General features: G+C 37.8%; 1 protein-coding gene across 2 annotated transcripts in view; it reads left to right on the forward strand.

The window, feature by feature from the left end:
• The window catches only part of PARP4 (poly(ADP-ribose) polymerase family member 4), a 48,911-nt gene that overhangs the window by 22,562 nt on the left and 5,480 nt on the right, over nt 1-20,869 (forward strand). Inside the window, exons 18-33 of one of the 2 annotated variants that reach the window (XM_087937131.1) lie at nt 1,708-1,872; nt 2,359-2,402; nt 3,775-3,856; nt 4,584-4,721; nt 5,602-5,797; nt 6,792-6,862; nt 7,041-7,228; nt 8,817-8,916; nt 10,843-11,013; nt 12,789-12,869; nt 14,063-14,143; nt 16,478-16,573; nt 18,329-18,451; nt 19,582-19,629; nt 19,951-20,043; nt 20,142-20,408. In XM_087937131.1, coding sequence (XP_087793257.1) covers nt 1,708-1,872; nt 2,359-2,402; nt 3,775-3,856; nt 4,584-4,721; nt 5,602-5,797; nt 6,792-6,862; nt 7,041-7,228; nt 8,817-8,916; nt 10,843-11,013; nt 12,789-12,869; nt 14,063-14,143; nt 16,478-16,573; nt 18,329-18,451; nt 19,582-19,629; nt 19,951-20,043; nt 20,142-20,408 — 1,944 coding nt within the window. Of the gene's footprint in view, nt 1-1,707; nt 1,873-2,358; nt 2,403-3,774; nt 3,857-4,583; nt 4,722-5,601; nt 5,798-6,791; nt 6,863-7,040; nt 7,229-8,816; nt 8,917-10,842; nt 11,014-12,788; nt 12,870-14,062; nt 14,144-16,477; nt 16,574-18,328; nt 18,452-19,581; nt 19,630-19,950; nt 20,044-20,124; nt 20,409-20,869 lie in introns of both variants that reach the window. The other variant, XM_087937132.1, reaches the window with a different exon arrangement.

Here is a 20,869-nt window from a genome sequence, read left to right on the forward strand (position 1 = left end):
TTTTTGAAGTTACATTAGTCTCTAAACTGGAAATATTAATAGGCATACATACATACATTCTCCAGATGTAGAAATCAAATGAGACAGCTATGTAAATTGAGCTCCATTCAATAGACAGTTATTAAGATAGAAGAGCATCCAAGTTTAATAAGATAAACTGTGTTTTGCATATAGCAAAGAATCAGCAGAAAGCTTTTGGAATGGACAGAAATTTTGTTTATTGCCAGCTTAGGGAAATAATATCACAGGAACCTTCTCTACAGTTTCCTGAAATAAGTAATTGTATGCTATGGGGAGTTCTACTTGCTCAACATGTCTTCCTAAAAGAATATGTCTACATGTTCAGAAGACGCTCTGGGATATCCAGATTTACGAAGAAATATTTGGCATTATCACAGGCACTTTATTTTGAAATTACAGTTTTCACCAATCCCACAGAAAAATCTCTTCATAGAAGTCATTCCCTTGTGCTTTGTTCTCTATGGTTCTTAAGTAGCTCACAATGCACTACAATATATTTGGTCACTGCCAGTTATGCAATTAATGTGCCTTTGTCATATGCTGATTGTTTGTTTTCTGAGAATGTTCTGATGGTGCAAACATTGAGTAAATGTATTGTTCTCTTTTTTAATGACATTTGTTCAATGACACTGGATATATTGCAAGCAAATACTATTGCCATCAGATTTATAATATATATGCTCACTTATATGGACGTTTTCATACATTTCATGTTTATAGTACCAGATCCAACATTATGTAAATGTAGACTCAATCATCCAGACCAAAAGCATGTAAAAGGTTAAATCATGGCAACTGGACCAAAGATTATTAAACTGAGATGTTTCGTTACTCATCCAAGAGCTTCAATCAAATTGCAAGTTAGTTCATTGCAACAACTCTTTATGCCTAATGAAAAATTGTCATGCTGCCTGAATAACTTACTTGGATGAGTAATGAAATGTCTCAGTTTAATAAACTTTTCTCTAGCTGCCATTATTTAGCCTTTTACATGCATAGATCCAACATTCAAATAATAGAGCAGATTCCTCAGAAAGGACTGGAAGTCACAGCCCTGATTCTCTACATGAGCTTGAACTTCTACATAGATCTAAAATAAGATACAAGTCATTCCTGGTAATTTTCTTCTTCGCCATTAAATAGATTTCAGGGTTAAAACTAAGGTGCCTTATATCAAATCAAAAGCATTGTGGTTTGATCCTTTGTTTGTAAACAGTAGTTTATGGCCTGTGCAATATGTAAACCATCCAGTAAATGTTTATTGTAAGGCATGATTAAGCAAACTGTGCAACATGGGATTTCAGGTAGAATATTGGTTGTTCTGGGTCAGGGGTGTCAAACTGGCAGGTCATGGTCCGCATGCGTCACATACAGACCATGCCCACCCCAGCTCTGCGAATGGGGAAAACATTGTGAAATGCCATGTGATGGCAATGTGATGTGGTGTGTTTGACACCTGTGTTCTAGGTTATCAGCGGCCAGCTAATAGCAACAACTATCCAGATTTTCAGAAAGAGATCTTCCTCTGCCCCACATTAAGATGTCAGGGATTAAACCTAAGGCCTTTTGCTTGCAGAATTATGCTTAAACTATGTTTCATTAATAACATTTACTATACAGTATTATTCTCTGTGCTATTGTTTGTAAGATCACATTTTTGTAAGCAACTGAAACATCATTTCACAGGACATTTTTACTGTTTCCGTTGGAAACTTGCCGCCTTCAACAAAAGTGCTCATCAAGATCACCTACATCACGGAGCTCAGTTATGAGAATGGGAATCTTTGCTTTCACTTGCCAGCTGCTGTAGCTCCTTGGCAACAAGACAAAGCATTAAATGAAATCACGCAGGTTGGCATGCTTTTACTAATTACTACATTGCTAATTAATGTTGCTAATGACCTTCTGGTTTAATGAAATGCCATGCGAACTCATTTATTCTTCTTTGAAGACAACTGAAGGAGACATGGTTGACTGCTATAAAGTGTAGAACTATATGGCCGGAGCCCTAATGCGCTTAATGAAATGGTTTACACTTATAACTGCAAGCAAATTATCTTTATAATACCATGGTTCGCTTTGTTATGGATTTAATACGTCTAACAGGAGGAATGTGACTTTGGGGAAGCCCTACATTAGTGCAATTTATTGATTTATTTAATGTAATCTTTGAGGCTTCAGGGTTGCCACATTTATCAGCTTTTCGGGTAAATCTCTCTTGTATTGGAAAATCCAAAGTAATCAATAAAAGAAGGAATACGTTTTACTAATATACACTTGCCAAGATAAATGTTATTTTCCAGAGCATGATGTTTCATATCTTTATCTTTTGACCAGGACTCAGTAAGGAAAATTTGTGTTAGACAAACAGAAGCAAAAAGGTGAGTTGGTGAACTGCCACAGTTTTCTTATTTGCAGGTTAAAACTTAGATAGAGTTAGTCCTCAAGGTTACTAGGGACCCGGGAAAAATTACTTATGACCCATCCTTAAAGTTATGATTGTTGCACTAGCCCTGTAATCAAAGATCACATTTCAGGTGCTTGACAACCTCTTTACACCTATGACCGGTTGCCAAGCATCCTGCAATCATGTGATTTCCATTTGTAATCTTCTCTGCTGGCTTCTCCAAAAAGTCAGCGGGGAAGCCAGCAGGAAAAGTTGCAAGTTGCTGCTTCCTGAAAAATGATTTCCCATGTCCTCTATGTACTTGGAGGCGAGAGGACTTGTGGGGGCTGCAGAAAGCAATACTCAGGTTGCAAATTTTTCTCCAGCCTAGTTCTGGAGTTCCCCGCCATCCCCTGTTCAGAAAAGAACTCCAGCAGTGAGCTGGAAAAAAGAAGCTTGCATCCCGAAGATTCGGTCTTCCTTCCAGCCTTTCTGCCATTCAGGAACATTGTGAGAAGTGGCGCTCATCTTACGATTATTCTGAAGCAGGGGTGTCAAACTCAAGGCCTGCAGGCTGGATCTGGCCTGCGGGGTGCTTAGAACTGGCCTGTGGGGCCGCCCTGGAAAGTGAAGGACTGGCCCACAGTGCCTCTGCCAGCGAAAATGGAGCTCGGGAGGGTAGCCGGCAGAGGGTTTCAGGAGGCTGTCACAGCCAAAAATGGAGCTTGGGAGCCTGTTTTTGCTGGCAGAGTGCTCAGGCCACCACAGGCTGTCCCGACACGAGTGATGTTGAGCTGGCCACCCCATCCTGTCCACGGCTACCTCAGCTCTCTGAGGTCAAACACAACCCTGATGTGGCCCTCAGTGAAATCGAGTTTGACACCTCTGTTCTGAAGGCTAGGTGAATGGTTAACCAGATGGGTAGATAGACAGGTTTGACTGAATGATTGAATAATGCTATTTTTCCTAAGAGAAAAAAAAATCAAAATGACACCCTGCTATTGAAAATATAATAATAAATATAAAAAACTTGCCTTCCATTGAGACCCAAAATCTGTTTCTCTGAATGGGATATCTGCTTAATTATTTACCTGAGCATCCCAGCTATTTATTAACATTCTGTATCTTCCCTCCTTGGTATATTATAGAAGTGGTTTACCATTGTCAAGTTTCATCTTTCTAGTCTAGCTGGCAGCGCATAGTTTCTCTCCAAAACTTAAACAGTTATAAGATGTGGCTGCTCACTTTTCATATCTGGGTCCTTTAATTGATTATTTTTTTAAAAAAATCTGCCTACTTATCTTAAGTTTGTGTTATGCCTTAGCTGCAACCTAAACTGTATGTGGATTCTCTTTATCTTATGACAGAGAGTTCAGCTTAGAAATGTCTATTGAAATGCCCTTCAAAATCAATAACATTAGTAGTTGGACACATCAGCTTAAAATAAAGGTAAGTAAATTGCTTAACGCAACATTAACATACAGTATAAATAGCTTGAAAAACCATGAAGGTTTCTAAACCAGGCTCTGCGCAATTTCATCAAAATAAATCCTTGTCTGGCACTACTGCACAGTGTTTTTTATTAGGCAGCCTTGGTAGAATAATTATTTTTTACTTCCAAGGTTAGACTGTGAATGTTGTTGCTGAATTATTATCACCTTTTCACAAGAGAAAGATATCAAGAGGCTTGTGGGGCACTCTAGGGCAGAAGTTCTCAAACTTTCTCAGGCTGCAGAACCTAAATGAGAATTTAAATTTCCTAGAATTAATAATCAAAAGGATAGTTAGTAATCAGCTGCAATGATAGCAATTTGACTGTGTTCAAGTGACTATTTTTCTTAGTTGCTCTTATTTTCTCATGAAACCTTATCAAATTAATCAGCTAGACACTGTTCAAAAAATATTGCTCTAGTGTTTTTAGAACTTGAAAAAAATTAAGTGAAAATCTAAAGGAAGATAATCCCTACTTTGTCAAGTGTGTGGGTGGAGGAGTGTAAAAAAAATAGAGGACAAGATTTCAGGATTGTAAAATCCTATTTTGCAAGATTTTCTGCTCACACACTTATCAGTGCCTGTGGCTAGCTAGACAGATATGTCTCAAAAAATCAGGTTGTAATAATTCAGGCTGTCTTACAGCATTTGTTCTTTTTCTTTCTTGCATATTCCCTTAATTTAGAAAACAGATTGCAAAGCAGTGGTTTCCACAACTGAAGGCAGTTTCTTGGACGCTAGTGGCTTTTCAGTGGAAATCCTGATTGGTGATGTATATTTGCCGAGAATGTGGGTAGAAAAACATCCAGATGAAAATAGCGAGGTGATTTTTTAAGTTATTTAAAAATATACTCTGATATATAACTTAGCAACATAAATTCTGGGCTAAATTGCGGTCATAAGTCGAGAACTACCTGTACTGCTTGCTTTTTACTGATTAGAAAAATCTGTAAATCCAGCTTGGATATAGTGCTATCTGTAAGAAACTCTTAATTACCTCCACAAATTGCTAGGCAACTCGTATACAACAATTAGTGAGACAGCATTAGTTAGTAGCATTAAACCACCAGCCCTCCATGTATTGCCTATTTCAATTGCATACAAGTAGTCCTTGATTTATGACTGTTCATTAAATGACCATTTGGACTTACAATGGCTTCAGAAAGGATCTTTATGGCTTGCAAAGCATTTCCAGCTATCATAAAATGTGTCAATTTATATGTGTTCGTCTGAATACACTTTAGGCACTTGGCAACTGGCTCACATTTACAACCAGTTGCAGCAGCCGATGATTAAACGATTGTTATTTGCAATGCTTTTTGCTGTTTTCTTGCAAAAAAAAAAAAAACTCATTTGGGAGAATGGATTCAGATTTACCACCTCATGAGTCATGGTAATCATGGTAAAAGCGGTCAAAAACTCAAGTCCGGTCATCTGGTGCCTTAATTTGCAACCAAATTACAACTGAAATTCCAGTTCCAATTGTAGTTGTAAGTTGAGCACTTCCTGAATTCAGACTGATTTTCAGGATGCTGAATTCGTGACACTCCAGGGCAGAGTTCTGAGAAATCACTTACCTCTCTCTGAACCACAGCAAATGCCAGTTTATGACCTGTGATGAGTTTTCTGCCTTGGTGGCATCTGCCTGTCATTTAAGATGGATGCTTTTGGTTGATATTTTTTCTCCATTTCCTTCCTTTTAGGCCTGTATGCTTGTATTTCAACCAGAGTTTGAAGTTCCGTTTGATCATTTAAGCCTCCATGGGGAAGTTGTCATTTGCCTAGATTGTTCCAATTCCATGGCAGGTTCAGCAATCCAGCAAGCCAAGGAGATTGCATTACATGCTCTGAACTCATGTCATTTGACAAGAAAAATAAGTGTACTCAAATTTGGGACAAGTAAGACTTCTTTATGGAATTATGTCACCTTTTCTTTTTTTTGCTCTAGTACAGGTAGTCTTCCACTTACAAAAAATTGTTGAGTGACTGTTCAAAGTTAGCACAGCCCTGACAAAAGTGAGTTTTTTCATGCTTATGACCATTGCAGTATCCCCATGGTCACATCAGAGATGGTATTCAGCAGCTTCTGACCAGTTCTGGAGAACTTGTAGTGGAAATTTTGAGTAATTCGGAGAACTGGCAAATACCACCTCTGACTGGCTCCGCCCCCATCTATTCTTTGCCTCCAGAGTCCCAGCTGATCAGCTGGGACTTCTTTTCTTGCCCTGCATAGGAGAACGGAGCTGGAAAACAGGTTAGTGGGATGGGGAGGGAATGGGGATTTTGCAGTAACCTTCCCCCAGGAGTGGGGAGAGAATGGAGATTTTATAATATCCCTCCCCTGCCAAGCCCACCAAGCCATGCCCATAGAACCATAGTAAAAAAGTTTGAATCCCACCGCTGGGTCACATGATCAAAACTCAGGTGCTTGACAACTGGCATGTATTTATAATGATTGCACTGTCCTGGGATCATGTGATCACTTTTTGCGACCTTCTCTCAAGCAAAGTCAATGGGGAAGCTAGATTCACTTAGCAAACATGTTACTAACTTAACAACTGGAATGGTTCACTTAATCACTGGGCTAAGGGCGGTCACAAAACTCGCTGTATTGCTTAGCAACAGAAATTTTGGGCTCAACTGCGATCGTAAATTGAAGACTACCCATATATTTATTCTTTAGAGTTCTGTCCAGTTTCCATGCAGATTTTTTGAATCCTCATTTGATCATCCTAACAATTACCCAGGACTAAGCTCTGTGTTATCAATGAAACTTATTTCTGAATTGGGGGATTGTGCTCTGAATTTTGCAGCTGTAATTATTATAACTTATGCCTAATAAAGAGACATTATTTATATATTATCATATGTAACACTTTTTGCCCTTCTATAGATTTTGTAGAAATTTGTTCCAATCTTGATGATTCCTCAATGGATTCCACAGCTTTGAAAGAATTTATCACAGTAAGTGTATTATTAGAGAAGGATGCCTTTGAATACCGATTGCCTAGTATCTCAAGGCTGAGATATAGTTCCATAAAATTATGATCCTAAAGTTCCAGTTATAGTCAGTTATGGGACTTGAGGTTTGACACATCTGGGAGAGGATGGTGTTAATTTAACTTTTATTTTTAATTTTTAGTCAGCTACAGCTACAATGGGAGATTCAAACTTATGGAAGGTACTGCGTTATCTGAGTTTTCTATACCCTACTAAAAGCAAGCGCAACATTATTCTTATATCTGATGGACATATTCAGAATGAAGGCATGACCCTGCAGGTTGTGAAGAAAAATGCGCTGCACACCAGAATATTTACATGTGGAGTGAGGTAAGTGCAAAGGCAGTGAAAACTGATATCCAAACAGAATTACAAAGCATATCTGGCGCAGTGTTTCTCTGTCTCAAAAGTTTTTAAGATTTGTAGAATTCAGCTGTTAGAATTCCTCAGACAGCATCCCTAACTATTTTAAGAATTGAGATCTATGCATTTTAAAGTTGCTGGGGTTGAAACACATTGCTCTAGGGCAGGGGTTTTAAGCTCAGTTTCATTGAGGGCCGCATCAAGGTTGTGTTTGACCTTGGGGGCAGGGTGGGCGTGGCCAGATCGACATCACTCGTCGGGAACACCTGTGGTGGCCCAAATGCTGTGCCAGCGAAAACAGGCTCCCGAGCTCTGTTTTTGGCTGTAACGGCCTCCTGCAACCCTCCACCAGCGAAAACAGAGTTCAGGAGGGCCACCCGCACTCCTCCCGAGCTCCATTTTTACTGGCAGAGGCAGGCTGGTCCTTTGCTCTTTCCAGGGCAGCCCCACGGGCCAGATCTAAGCACCCCAGCCCCCAGGCCTTGAGTTTAACACACCTGCTATAGGGTAATAATAAAGATAAGCAAAGATAAGCAAAAGCATCCTTTTAACCAGAAGACAAATAGGTGAAGTTATATTAGCCATGTCAGGTAGTCCAGACAAAAAGCACAACCAGGAATACAATCTTTATTGTAAGGTTATATTAACAGTATCTTGCAGGACTGAAAGTATCTCTCTCCCCACCCACTCTCCCTTTACTCTCCAGGGAACTAAGGAGGGTTCCTTCTGAAATTCTTCCCACATCATCTTTCCTTTTGCAGGCTGAGAACTCTTACTTGCCAGTTGTCCAGTCTATGTCTCTTCCTTCTAGTATCTGCAAGATCGGTCTCACATATCATTAACCCTTGCCATTTTTTTGGACCTTCTCATCCCCATTCTTTGGATGCTCAATCAAAGAGTACTGATACTAGTAAAAATTAGGAGTAAATTTGATGTGTGCACTAATGTAACTATAAAGGAGTCCCTGCATATTTTACTTCGCTAGTTGTGACCAACCTTAATGGGCAGTGCTCATTTCTGTTTTAAGGCCATTGAGCCAACGCTACCCGAAGATATTTACACAATCATGTGGCCAGCGTGACATCATGCTGCAGGGCAGAGTGTGCAGCAATGCAGTTACAAAACTGTAACTATGCCAGAGGTGGTATTCAGCCAGTTCTGGAGAACCGGTAGTGGAAATTTTGAATATTTTGGAGAACCGTTAAATAACACCTCTGGTTGGCCCCGCCCCCATCTATTCTCTGCCTCCCGAGTCCCAGCTGATAGGCTGGGTCTTCTTTCGTTGCCCTGCACAGGAGAACAGAGCTGGAAAGCAAGTTAGTGGAGTGGGGAGGGAATGGGGATTTTACAGTATCCTTCCCCTGCCATGCCCACAAAGCCACACCCACAAAGCCATGCCATCCCATGCCCACCAAGCCACGTCCACAGAACCAGTAGTAAAAAATATACTGAACTATGCCCAGTATATATTGCATATAACAGTCATGTTTTCCTGCTCTGATTGATTCTCTGTTACAGATTTTTATATATTGTAAACCTTTATAAATCATCTTAGTCCTACAGCAAATCGTCACATGCTGAGATCTTTATCACACTATGGAGCTGGAGCTTTTGAATATTTTGATGTGAAATCAAAATATAACTGGGAGAGAAAGGTAAGTATGTCTTAGTATTTTTCATAAGCAGCAATCAGCAAGGGAATGGGTTACATTGCTTAATCTACTTATTAGTTACTTTTCAGGATGCTTCCATAGTACAATGTTCCCTTTCCCTAGACCCTACACAACAATTTGAAAGCAACCTACTATCATTTTTGGGAGGCAACCTGTTATCATTTTAATGTCAGTCCTTCAAAGTCAGAGAACAGGCAGGAACATCATAACCCAAATCTTGTTCTTTTTCCAGCTAATCAGCAGTGTCCCATCTAGAATAGTACAACTCTGGAGTACAATAATATATCAACCTTCTTCATGCAAAAAAAGAATGAAATTTATCTGAACCCTAATTTTACATTTCTACATTGTTAAGTATATTTGAAAATAATATTAGCATTTCTTATTTAAAAAAAAACAATTGCAAAGCACCAAGACATTATTACTCTATTGCAGTTCAGCCCAACCTCTTTCACACAGTTGTTGTGGGTATAAGATGACAAGAGAACCCCATAGGTACTACCTAAAGCTACCACAAAAAGGGTACAAATAAATAAACATCTCTTGATGGGCAAAGAAGGGCATTCTGACATTTTTTGTTACCAGGAGCTTTGCCAATATAGGTAGTCCTTAATGATCACAGCATGGACTAGCAAATTGTTCACTAAGCAACAAGATCATTAAGTGAGACATCAGTGACCATGACTGTGATTTTACTGTTCTTTTTCATTAAATCTGTTTGTCAGAAGCCAATTGTGAAGTGTACAAATGGCATCCCAAAGGTGCTTTTTCAGGAAGCAACTGGACTTCAGTTTGAGATGCAGACAACACAGACTCATCCCCAGCAGCCCGTGCCTGTCTTCAACAGTGAAGGGAGACAGGGCAGAAAACATCCTGTAGCAAAGAAGGTTCCATACCCATTTGCAGTACTCAGGTGACCCTGAGGACACAGATGAACCTCCAAGTGGCCTCAACGATTCTCTAAAAAGAATACAAATGACCAGCGGTCCGCAAGCAATATAAATCTTTCCATTCCCCACCATCCAATCAGAGCTGAAGAAGCTTCTTGGATGAGAAGCAAAACGTCTTCAAAAGAAAAAACAAGAAAGTTCAATTGCCTCCTGAAAAAACCAACTTTGGGACAACCATGATCTGGATGACTGAGAATCTCCATAGACTTGTACAAATGACAAACACCAGCTAGCAGTCAGAAGACATGATGAAAACTCCTTAATTTCATAACACAGAGACAGACTAAACTGTAGTTTCAGCTGGGAAACTGAGAGACGAAGCTAAATCCAAGAATACTACAGAATTCCTGGCGCTCAGATAAATCAACCATCAACAGGAACATAGAGATAAACAAAATTTACATAACATTCAAAAGAGACAATAAAAAAACTAAAAAGGGAAGTAACAAAATCACAGCTCCTCACCTTCAATAAATTCTCAGATAACTAGATTGCCTTTCACCAGGCAATCAAACAGAAAACAATAATCAAGGAACTACAAAGGAGACAATCAAGCAGACAAATATTACCCCAATTAAGGAATATCAAGAAGAAAACCGCATCCCATCAACATTGAGAGGGCAAGCTATTCTTAACAAGAAGCAATCCCCACTCCCTTCTAGCACTAAAATGTTACACAATCAGGTAACAAAACATTGGCCACCAACCAAACTCAAAATAGCACCAAAGGGCTTTTTGGAAAAAATAATTTTAGCCCTTTGCATCTTTTACAATTCAACTTCAAGACTCTAGACTAATTAATTTTAAAAAATATGGATGTGGTTAAATCACTTGATGAAATTCCCTGTAAGATATCATTTCTTCATAATTGTTCTATTTTGTTGTGTATTTAGTGCTCTATGTAAAATGATTTAACCAATGCAACAAATACTAATTTTCTGTTTCCACCTCTGTGCAGGTGAAAAGCCAGACAACTAGAACGCTTTCTTCACAGTGCAGTTCTATTTCGATTGAATGGCAGACTCATATGACAGAAAATCCTAAACTTAGTTTTACTCCTTCTCAGATAAGTGCTCTATTTAACCACGAGCGTCTTCTAGTCTATGGATTTGTCCACAATTGCACACAGGTAAAAAGCTGTCCAAAGCAGCTTCGCTCTTCTTCCCAGTTTGAAAATTTATATATTGGCAGTATCTCTTTCAAGTGAATGAATAATGCATTTAATTTAAATATTTTTAATTTAATTTAAATAATACATATTATTTAAATCATGGATTTTCCAAGAAAAAGAACCAATCAGAAATCCAATAAAGGAACCAATAAATTCTATGGTCAGAAAAGCAATAGAAACAGGGATAGGAAAACAGAAAAATTAGAAAGGCTATGCATATAATAGCACTTTCCAGACCTCCACTTATTTGGAAAGGACTATAAGGATTATCAGGAAGTTTTACATTATATTTTTTTAAAATCTAGGCATGTAAATTACACGTGTTATGATCCTAGTTTCTGTAACAACAGAAAATTGTTTCTGATCAACTCCTGTATGGTATAGTATGTCTGAATACTGATATTATGACTCCCCTCAGTCTTCTTTTCTGTAAACTAAAGATCCTAACTTCCTTCAGCTTATCCTCATAGAACATAGCCTCAAATTTGTGTATTGTATTTATAGTCTTCCTCTGAAACTGTTCTAACCCATCAATACCTTTTTCAAAATATGCCTGGAAATGTACACCAAATGCCACAGTTGTCATCTCAACCATGTAGAGCAAAGGAAAATAAAGAATACACACATCTTAAAATGTTGTGAACAAATTAGATTGCTTGTATAGTAAACCTTTTTAATATTTTAAGCCACCCAGAGTTACCTTGTAGTGAGATGGGCGGCTAATATATTGTACAAATAATAAATAAATAAAACCATACCAATGCAAATAACAGCAGTTATAACATGGCTTAGCATTATCACATGCTGATTATGTCCATGAGCTATATTAAGCAAAACAGTAGATTGAGCATAGAACAAAACTTGGAATTTCTGAAGCAATGGAAAATTATGGAAAATGTACTTTCTGCATGGGTGCCAAACTTGCTGCGTCACGTTGCCATCACGTGATGATTCATGATGTTTTCCCTATTCGTGGAACTGGGGTGGATGTGGCTTGCATGTGATGTATCCAGCCCGCAGGCCACCAGTTTGACACCTTTGTGAATGCTCAACCTGAAAAGATTCTTCCACCTGCTGCCATAACAATTTAATGATGTCACTGATCTGCCACTGATCTGAGCTTCAGAATGTTTCAGGTTTAAGCTAGCTTTGAATTTACTCATTTCAGCTGCTTTCATTCTTTATGCATATATGTTAGAGCTGGGGTGTCAAACTTGCCGTGATGTATCAGGACTTTTCCCCTCTTTGCCAAACCGGGCGTGGGTGCGGCCAGCGCATGACACATCCAGCCCATGGGCCACAAATTTAGAGTGTTTTTTTTTAATGTTTGATTAAGCTATAGTTAATGCAAAGCCTGCTTTGAAATTCCATACTAACCTTAATTTTATATTTTAGATGCCCAAGAATCTCAAATCTTGATAAATTAAACAGCCATTATATTGCACTAGAGTTAAATCTTTTTTAAAATTGTTTGGTGTATTCTCATAATTAAGTCACAACAAATGTTCCATTCCACAGCAGATATGTCTGTATTAGCATCACCCTCTCTGTAAACAGGAAGAGATATCTAAAAATAATTATAATAAATGTTGCATGGAGCTTATATTGTAAATAGAAGCACTTGCTTTTCCGTAAAGTAATAGATAAACATGCTATTACATGATGTGTATGCCACCATTCTTAATTTAAAAAACAATAAATTAAGACGAATATTCTGGGTTTTTCTATTTCAGGCCATTTTAAAGGCACAAGTAGACAATCAGGAATTGTATACACTGGTGTCTACATCTGAACTGCAGAAGACCACAGGAACTGTGAGTTAGGCATTGATTGCTCAAACCATAAACTTGTCTTGAGTTCTTGATTTAATATTTTAAAATGGAGCACTTGGGTCCCTTTTGTTGATGAATATTTATTGTTACAATGCAGCTGTAAAAGACAAGCACACATGAGAATAACAGAATTGGAAGGGGCCTTGGAGGTCTTCTAGTCCAACCCCTGCTCAGGCAGGAAGCCCAAAATCATTTCAGACAAATAGTTGTCAAATCTCTTCTTAAAAACTTCCAGTGTTGGAGCATTTACAACTTCTGGAGGCAAGTTGTTCCACTGATTAATTGTTCTAACTGTCAGGAAATTTCCCCTTAGTTCTAGGTTGCTTCTCTCCTTGATTAGTTTCCACCCATTGCTTTTTTTCCTGTCCTTACTCTCTATAGAAAGGAAGGTACATCAAATGTGAGAATGCATGGGTCTTTTAGCCAAGGACAATTTAGCACATGGATTGAGGATGAAATGAAGGCCATGCCATTGAGACATGGCATTTACCATGGTTAGATGCAATTGGACAGTTACATGGGCTCTATGAAGATGTCTATTTTTTTCCTGCTGCAGTCTTTGACTCTGAACTGGGGCTAGGAGCTTTGGAACCTATATATGGCCAAGAAACGAGAAAAGCAGCGAGAGAATCAATTGTGTCAGAGGTGGTATTCAGCAGATTCTGACCTGTTCTGGAGAACCGGTAGTGGAAATTTTGAGTAGTTTGGAATACCACCTCTGACTGGCCACACCCCCATCTATTCTCTGCCCCTGAGTCTCAGCTGATTGGCTGGGTCTTCTTTTGTTGCCCTGCACAAGAGAACAGAGCTGGAAAGCAAGTTAGTGGGATAGGGAGGGAGTGGGGATTTTACAGTATCCTTCCCCTGCCACGCCCACCAAGCCATGCCCATAGAACCGCTACTAAAAAAATTTGAATCTCACCACTGAATTGCATCTCTGAGGTTGCCAATCCAGAGGTCCAGACAATGCTTTGATACAGAGGCAAAAAGATGATTTAAAACATTTGTCAACACAAGTGCAGCCTCATCTCTTATGATATAGGGAGAATAATTCTTTTCCAGTACACTATTTACATTCGGAGGCAAACTGCTCAATATACATTTGACAAGACCAAACTATTTAATAATTGCTTTAATATTACTGATTGCAATGTCGTCTTTTATATCTGGTACAGATACTCCACAAACTTGCAGCAAGAGCCTTTATTAGAGAGTATGAACAAGGGATGCTCGATGAGAGTGAAACACAACATGAGGTGCGCTTCCCCCAAAAATAAAAACTGCGTAACACTGTATTTATTATCCATTTTAATTATGACCGGCACCTATAAAATTGCTATAATTCTCTTATGGGAGTAAATTAAGTATTCTCCTATAAGCCTGGGGTTTTACATGTTTTTATTTTTATTTATGTTGAGTATTTTTTGCATTGCCACATACTTTTAATTCTCATTTTGTTTGTGAGCCGTCCAGAGATGGTTGGGTTTTTTTGGATGGGTGACTGTCTAAATTTGCTAAATAAATAAATAGAATAAGTTTGGAACAAGATACATAGTTCTGAGGCTTCTAGCTCAAACAATGGCTGTGATGATCTGACAGTCGCTCTGTATTGCTATGTCCTAACGTGATGAGATAGATTTATGGATGTATTTGCTAGTTAAAGTGATTAAAGTCTGCTTGAGAAAATACAGGGAAGACATTTACAGTTTTCTCTAGGATCATACAGTGGAATAATTAGCAGGAATTCCTACCTCATTCCATTTTCTGGCACTTCAGAGTATCTCCTTTTCCTGTCTGCAGACGGGTGTTGTTGTGCCTTGCCAATCTCTGTTGTCATTCCTAGACAGTCTGAGGGGCAGATCTTCTCTATAGTGGCCAATTTCTTTACTTTGGAAACATGTACGCTAAGAGGAAAAGAATGAAGCAGTTTGCTGACTGCATCTCAACTTTTCTGCTCAATGAGTTTATTCAACAGCAAGTTAAGGACATTCATAAGATAGCAGAAGGGTGATTGTATGGTTTGGGGGGAAAGTGCACTTGATATTCCCTTTCTGTCACCATAAAACATTGCTGATAGGATGGCTAACTGCTCCAAGATACAATACATTATTAGATACAATAATATGAATGCTCCATATGACCAACGAGGTCTAGATTTATTTATTTGATTTATATCCTACCCTTTGTAGTGGAACTCAAGGCAGCATACATAGTTCTTCCTTCTCGTATTTTTATCTATAGCAACTTGTGGGATAGAGCTGACAGAAATTGATAGTCCAAGGCCACCCAAGAGTTTCCATACCTGAGAATGGATTAGGACCTGTATCTCGCCACTCCTATGCCACACTTTAACCACTGAACCAGTATGGTGTAGTGGTTTAAATGTGGCATAGGAGTGGTGTGATACAGGTCTTAGTTTACTCTCTAATCTGAATGAATGCATGAACTAACAGCTTCATGCATTTAACAGTAGCTTTTAATTGTAGAAGGATTTTTCTGTTTAGCTATGCTAAACGAAAATCTTATCAAAGACTTGGCTAGCAAGGATGTAGCCATCCAGTCATAATTTATATTTCCACTTCCTTTCAAACATTGTAACTGATAATGATAGTTTCCTTTTTGTGGATCTTCACAGTTTATAATATCTTAATAGCACACAATAGGATAGGATAGGATAGGATAGGGTAGAATAGAATAGAATAGAATAGAATAGAATAGAATAGAATAGAATAGAATAGAATAGAATAGAATAGAATAGAATTCTTTATTGGCCAAGTGTGATTGGACACACAAGGAATTTGTCTTTGGCGCATATGCTCTCAGTGTACATAAAAGAAAAGGTACATTCATCAAGAGTCAAGAATCATAAGATACAATGCTTAATAATAGTCATAGGGTACAATAAGCAATCAATGTGATCCTGATTTATTTTGTTTTGTTTTATGATATTGTGCCTTAATTAACAAAATACATTTGACTATAAAATATAATGACAATATGATTTAAAACATGCTTGAAAATATATATTAAAACTATAAATGAAATGTTGAAAATCTGCCACTTCAGGAACTAAACCAACTTGTATAGAAGTTACGGCTATGGCAGAAATCTGGATAAAATACTCCACTAGCCTGGTTCTCTGTTCCGTTCCTGTCAGAGGCACTGCTTAAGGCACTTCTGGGTTGAAGGGATTAACTAGTGACATCACTGTTGCCCAGGCATTGCCCCTGAAGGCTCCTTTCATGTCCTTGTTAAGGAGCTGGAGAGATTGACAGGAGCTCACCCTGCCATGGAGCAGCACTTGGGTCTTGAACATGGCTTGCTAACTTCCAACTCAGCATCCTAACGATGTGAGCCACCTCACTCCTGCTAGCCCAGCTGTATATCACTGACAAAGATTATAGATAAAGCAGGAAGTAACCAGAGGCCCTTTAGACATTTTGGAGAATAATTCCTAAACTTCTATAAATGTGTCCCACTGGCTATAGTGGCTTGAGCTTATAAGATTTGTAGTCCAAAACATCTGGCAGATATCAGGTTGCTTGTCCCTGCAGACTCTTTTTAACATTTGCCTGGACCTTACTATTTAGATGAAAAGAGAACAGCTGAAGTCCAACATCATTGAGCTCAGCCTGAAGCACTCCATTGTTACCCAGTTTACAAGCTTTGTGGCAATTGAAAAAAGGGTATGTATGTTCATCTTCAAACCATCCTTCCCCCATTTTTTTCCTAAGGTAGGGCTGAATTATGAAATCTGGAAGGCATCAGAACATATAGTCGAAATTGTCTTAATTTCAATGAAAATTAGAGCTTAGGTGAAGATTGACTGTGCACTAGAATATTAATGGGTAGATGTATTGATAGTCCAAGGCCACCCAAGAGTGATGGATGCACTTTATGCTTCACCAAGAACCAATAAAACTCCAGACTAGTGGTGCATGGATGGCAGCCTTATTAAGCCATCGCAGCCATCACAGACACGTACTGAAGAAAATGATACCTCAGATTATGAGTGGGGGAGTGAAGCAAATTAGAAAGAGTAAAGGATGAGAGAGAATAGTATGTATCCATGACGAATGCTAAGAGGAAAAGTCAGTGTTCTTTTGCGGGCTTGTAAATATACGACCCAGAGAAAAATGTAATGGAATATAATAAGAGAATATAGAATATAATACAGTAATAACAATAAATTATAAACCCTGATTTAAGTGGTGATAAGTAAAGTTCCAGTAGGCCATAGTCAATGCTAGGAAATATTCAGGTCTGAACTACAATGTGATGATAAATTCGCTCTTAGCAATCTGATCAACAAATGAGAAATAGTATTCAACTGTTTTAGCAGGAAAACGTTTTTCTGTTGAACTTCAGGAATATGTTTTGTTTCTATCTGTTTGCAAAGCAAGAACATAGTCATGTTTCTAAACGGACTGCAGATTAGTTGCCATCAGAGAGAAAATTATTTCAGAAATCATTATTTTCTTTCAGTCTAGTTGTATATTGTACAACTATTCATTCAAAGAAGACATCCATAACGGCTATTGTTTATTCCTCTTTAGTAAACAAAGGTCTATGGACAATTAGCTGAGAAAAGCGAGCCCTTTGTAGCCAATATTTAATGAAAGAATAATTCAGTTAATAAACAGTATAAAATTTATTATAATTTTTATAAACAGTTGAGTAATAATTAAATAAAATCCAATATTATTTTCATTTACATTTTGCACAATTATATATAGGTAGTCCTCGACTTTCAACAGTTCATTGATGACTGTTCAAAGTTACAACTGCACTGAAAAAAAATGACTTATGACCATTTTTCACACTTATGACCATTGTAGCATCCCAATGGTCATGTGATCAAATTTCAGACACGTGGCAACTGACTCATATTTGGATGCAGTGTCCCGGAGTCACATGATTCCCTTTTGTGATCTTCTGACAGGCAAAGGCAATGGGGAAGCCAGATTTACTTAACGATCGTGTTACTAACTTAACAACCGCAGTGATTCACCTAACAACTGAGGGAAGAAATGTCATAAAATGGGGCAAAATTCACTCAACAAATGTCTCACTTAACCACAGAAGTTTTGGGCTCAATTCTGGTCGTGACGACTTCCTGTACTCCTACCAATAGAACAATCTTTCAGAATTTCTCAACCAGCAAGTCATTTGAAGTCTTGAAGTTCATACAGGTGGATGGAGCTCAGATTAGGGAAAGGCCTATCATCGCAAACTGGCCATCCAGAGATAGTGGGACCAGCAAAGTTAAGGAACTGGGAGATTATGTTTGGGCAGTGGCATGGAGGAGCTGATTCTAAGAAACTATTTTTAGCTTTTCAGATTAATTCCAAGGCACATGTATAATTAACTGCTATTCTTAGTTTTGAATATTTAACATTATTGATTCCTTCTCATGTATTCTTTTGGTACTTCTCAATTAGGAGGCAGATGAAGACCAAAGTGGTGATACTTTAGATCACTTGGAGCCTGTAGCTAAACATGAGGTCGATATTTTACCCTATATAGCATATTCAACAGAAGAAATTCTGGAAAATGAAAGTATGGTATGTACATTGACTCCCCCACCCCATTTAATGTAATGTGATTTAATGTTTCTTCTTTGGTAAAGATAAGACATCTTCCATGTATATTGGGACTCAAATTCTCAAAAATGTTACAAGGACTTGCAGCACTATAATTTCAACACTTGTGGAGGGCAGCCTTTTAGAGAAGAAAAGCCAAATTTCTTTCACATTTTTTTCCTCAGAAGATACAGAAATTGTATAGAAATGTTTGGAGTTGAAACCAAACCCATCCAGAGTAAGATCAGAATGGTTCCTTTGGCTCTGTGACAGAGGAGTGGAAACTAAATTGATTTGCCTGAACTACATATGCTTTTGTGATATATCAGTGACTAATTACTGTAGATGCACAAAAAGGAGATGAAGTTCTCCAGCAATTGATGCAGAATATTCTTTGTGTTGTAAAACTCCCAGTGACCCTGGTGTGGGGAAAAGCTGTATTGCTATGCTTGCTTAGGGACAGATTCCTAGTAATAAAATTCAGAAGGATGGTACGATATCAAATTTTCCTAGCATACTTTTCATCTCTTTTATTAGTTGTAGAGAAGTAAAGGATCATAAATTTGGAAGGAGCTATTTGGCCTAAATTATACCGTTCATTATTGCAGGAATTCAAATTAAAGCATCCCTGACAAATCTTTATATAGCCTGTTTTTTGAACATAACTGGAGAAGGAAAGTTCATTTTCCTCAATAACTGGTTCTAGTGCCAAACTGTTCATAGGTTAGAAAAATTTTTCTAACTTATCAGCCAGAAAAGGAAATTTTTCAATCTTGAAATACAACAGTCAATATCATTTAAGCAAAAGTGAAATATTTTATGCTGGAAGATATTGTTTCTCCCAAAAAATAGATGCAGAAGCCATAAAGTATTACAGGGGCTTTTAAACAGTATAAAAGAGTTTATTGTGTGAGTGATTTGTTAATTTGTCATTTCACAAATATTTAATATTGGGAAAAGAAAAAGAGCCCTGAAAGATTTTATTTATGGTTGGAAGCTAACATCCTTCTTCCATTCACATAAAAGAAGTCTCCTATCACTTATCTGCTGTTCTGAACAATATTTTAGAATTTATGAATCTAATCTAAATCTAACAAACATTTATTTAACAGTTGGAGCATGACTTTACACCTGATCGTCTTAACTTGGCACCACGTGAGGTCAGTAGTTAATTTTAAAAATTGTCAATGAATATTCTATTTTCTACCAATCTTTTGTCAAACACCAAATTGTAATCAACCATTATCTTCAGGCAAATCTGTTAAGATGTTATTTTTTCTATAATTTAGAGGAGGAGATTATGTATTTCCTGGTTTGAGACAGCAATTTGGGATTGTAAAATAGAAATTCACAGGACTTTTGACAAGCTGCAGCTTCATTCAGAAAAAGTCTTAAATATTCAAGAGTTGGCCAGAGGCTATGATGATGAAGACAAAAACAGAAGAACAGAACATCTAAAGTGTTTTTTTAAAATTCCACAGATACTTCACTTCTGCGACATGCCTGCCCACGAGGGTGCTACTTCAAACCCTGCCCACGAGGGTGCTACTTCAAACTCTGCTATTCCAGTTCAGGTCAGTGCTCAGATAAAATTCACAGGGCCATCAAACATAATCAACTTATATTTCAATCAAAGTGCCAGTGTTTTTACAAACTTGGTTTTGATTTTCAGGAATTGTCTGGAGTCTTGTGCGAGTCAGTCAGGAAAGAAATTGCTTTGAAACCACCTCCCAGACCCCTTGTTTGTAAAACTGTTCCACACACAAAAAAGAAAGCTGTTCCTAAGAATCTACTTGCATTTCATTCAGAAGAAGAAATATTAAAACCTTCAAAAAAAGAGAAGCAATCTGCCTTTTATAAAAGAAAGGCAACTGCTTCTGAAATGAAATTAAACACAACTCATTATGCAGCTAAATCTTCAGAAGAGAATTCATGCCAGGTAAATTGTAATACATATTTAATACAGTTATTTCTAATATGGATGTCCTTATATGCTTTGTTTATATGAGGGCTGAATGAAAAGTAACATATCCATCTCCTTAACTTTAGTTTAAATAGGGATATTTTAATAAATGAAACAGGAGCCCTTGAAATGAACTCTATTGCTACTGTATTTATATCTCCACATAATTACCACCATTTACTGCACACATTTGTCAATGATGGACAAGCTTCTTAACGCCATCATGAAAGAATCCCATACTTTATATTCTCATCCAATTCCTGACAGTCCTTTCTACTAGTCAAACAGTTGCCCCAAAAATCCCTTCAATTTTGGCAAAAGGTTTAAATCGATGCACCAGGTTTGGAATGTATGATGGATGGGATAAGACATTACTTAATTATTCTTTCAAGGTTTTCAATGTGGCAGTGTAACACACTGAATTGATAATGGTGCCA

The sequence above is a fragment of the Pseudonaja textilis genome, chromosome 7 (genome assembly GCF_049901715.1).
Source record: "Pseudonaja textilis isolate UNSWEBS1 chromosome 7, rPseTex1.2, whole genome shotgun sequence".
Lineage (NCBI taxonomy): Eukaryota > Metazoa > Chordata > Lepidosauria > Squamata > Elapidae > Pseudonaja > Pseudonaja textilis.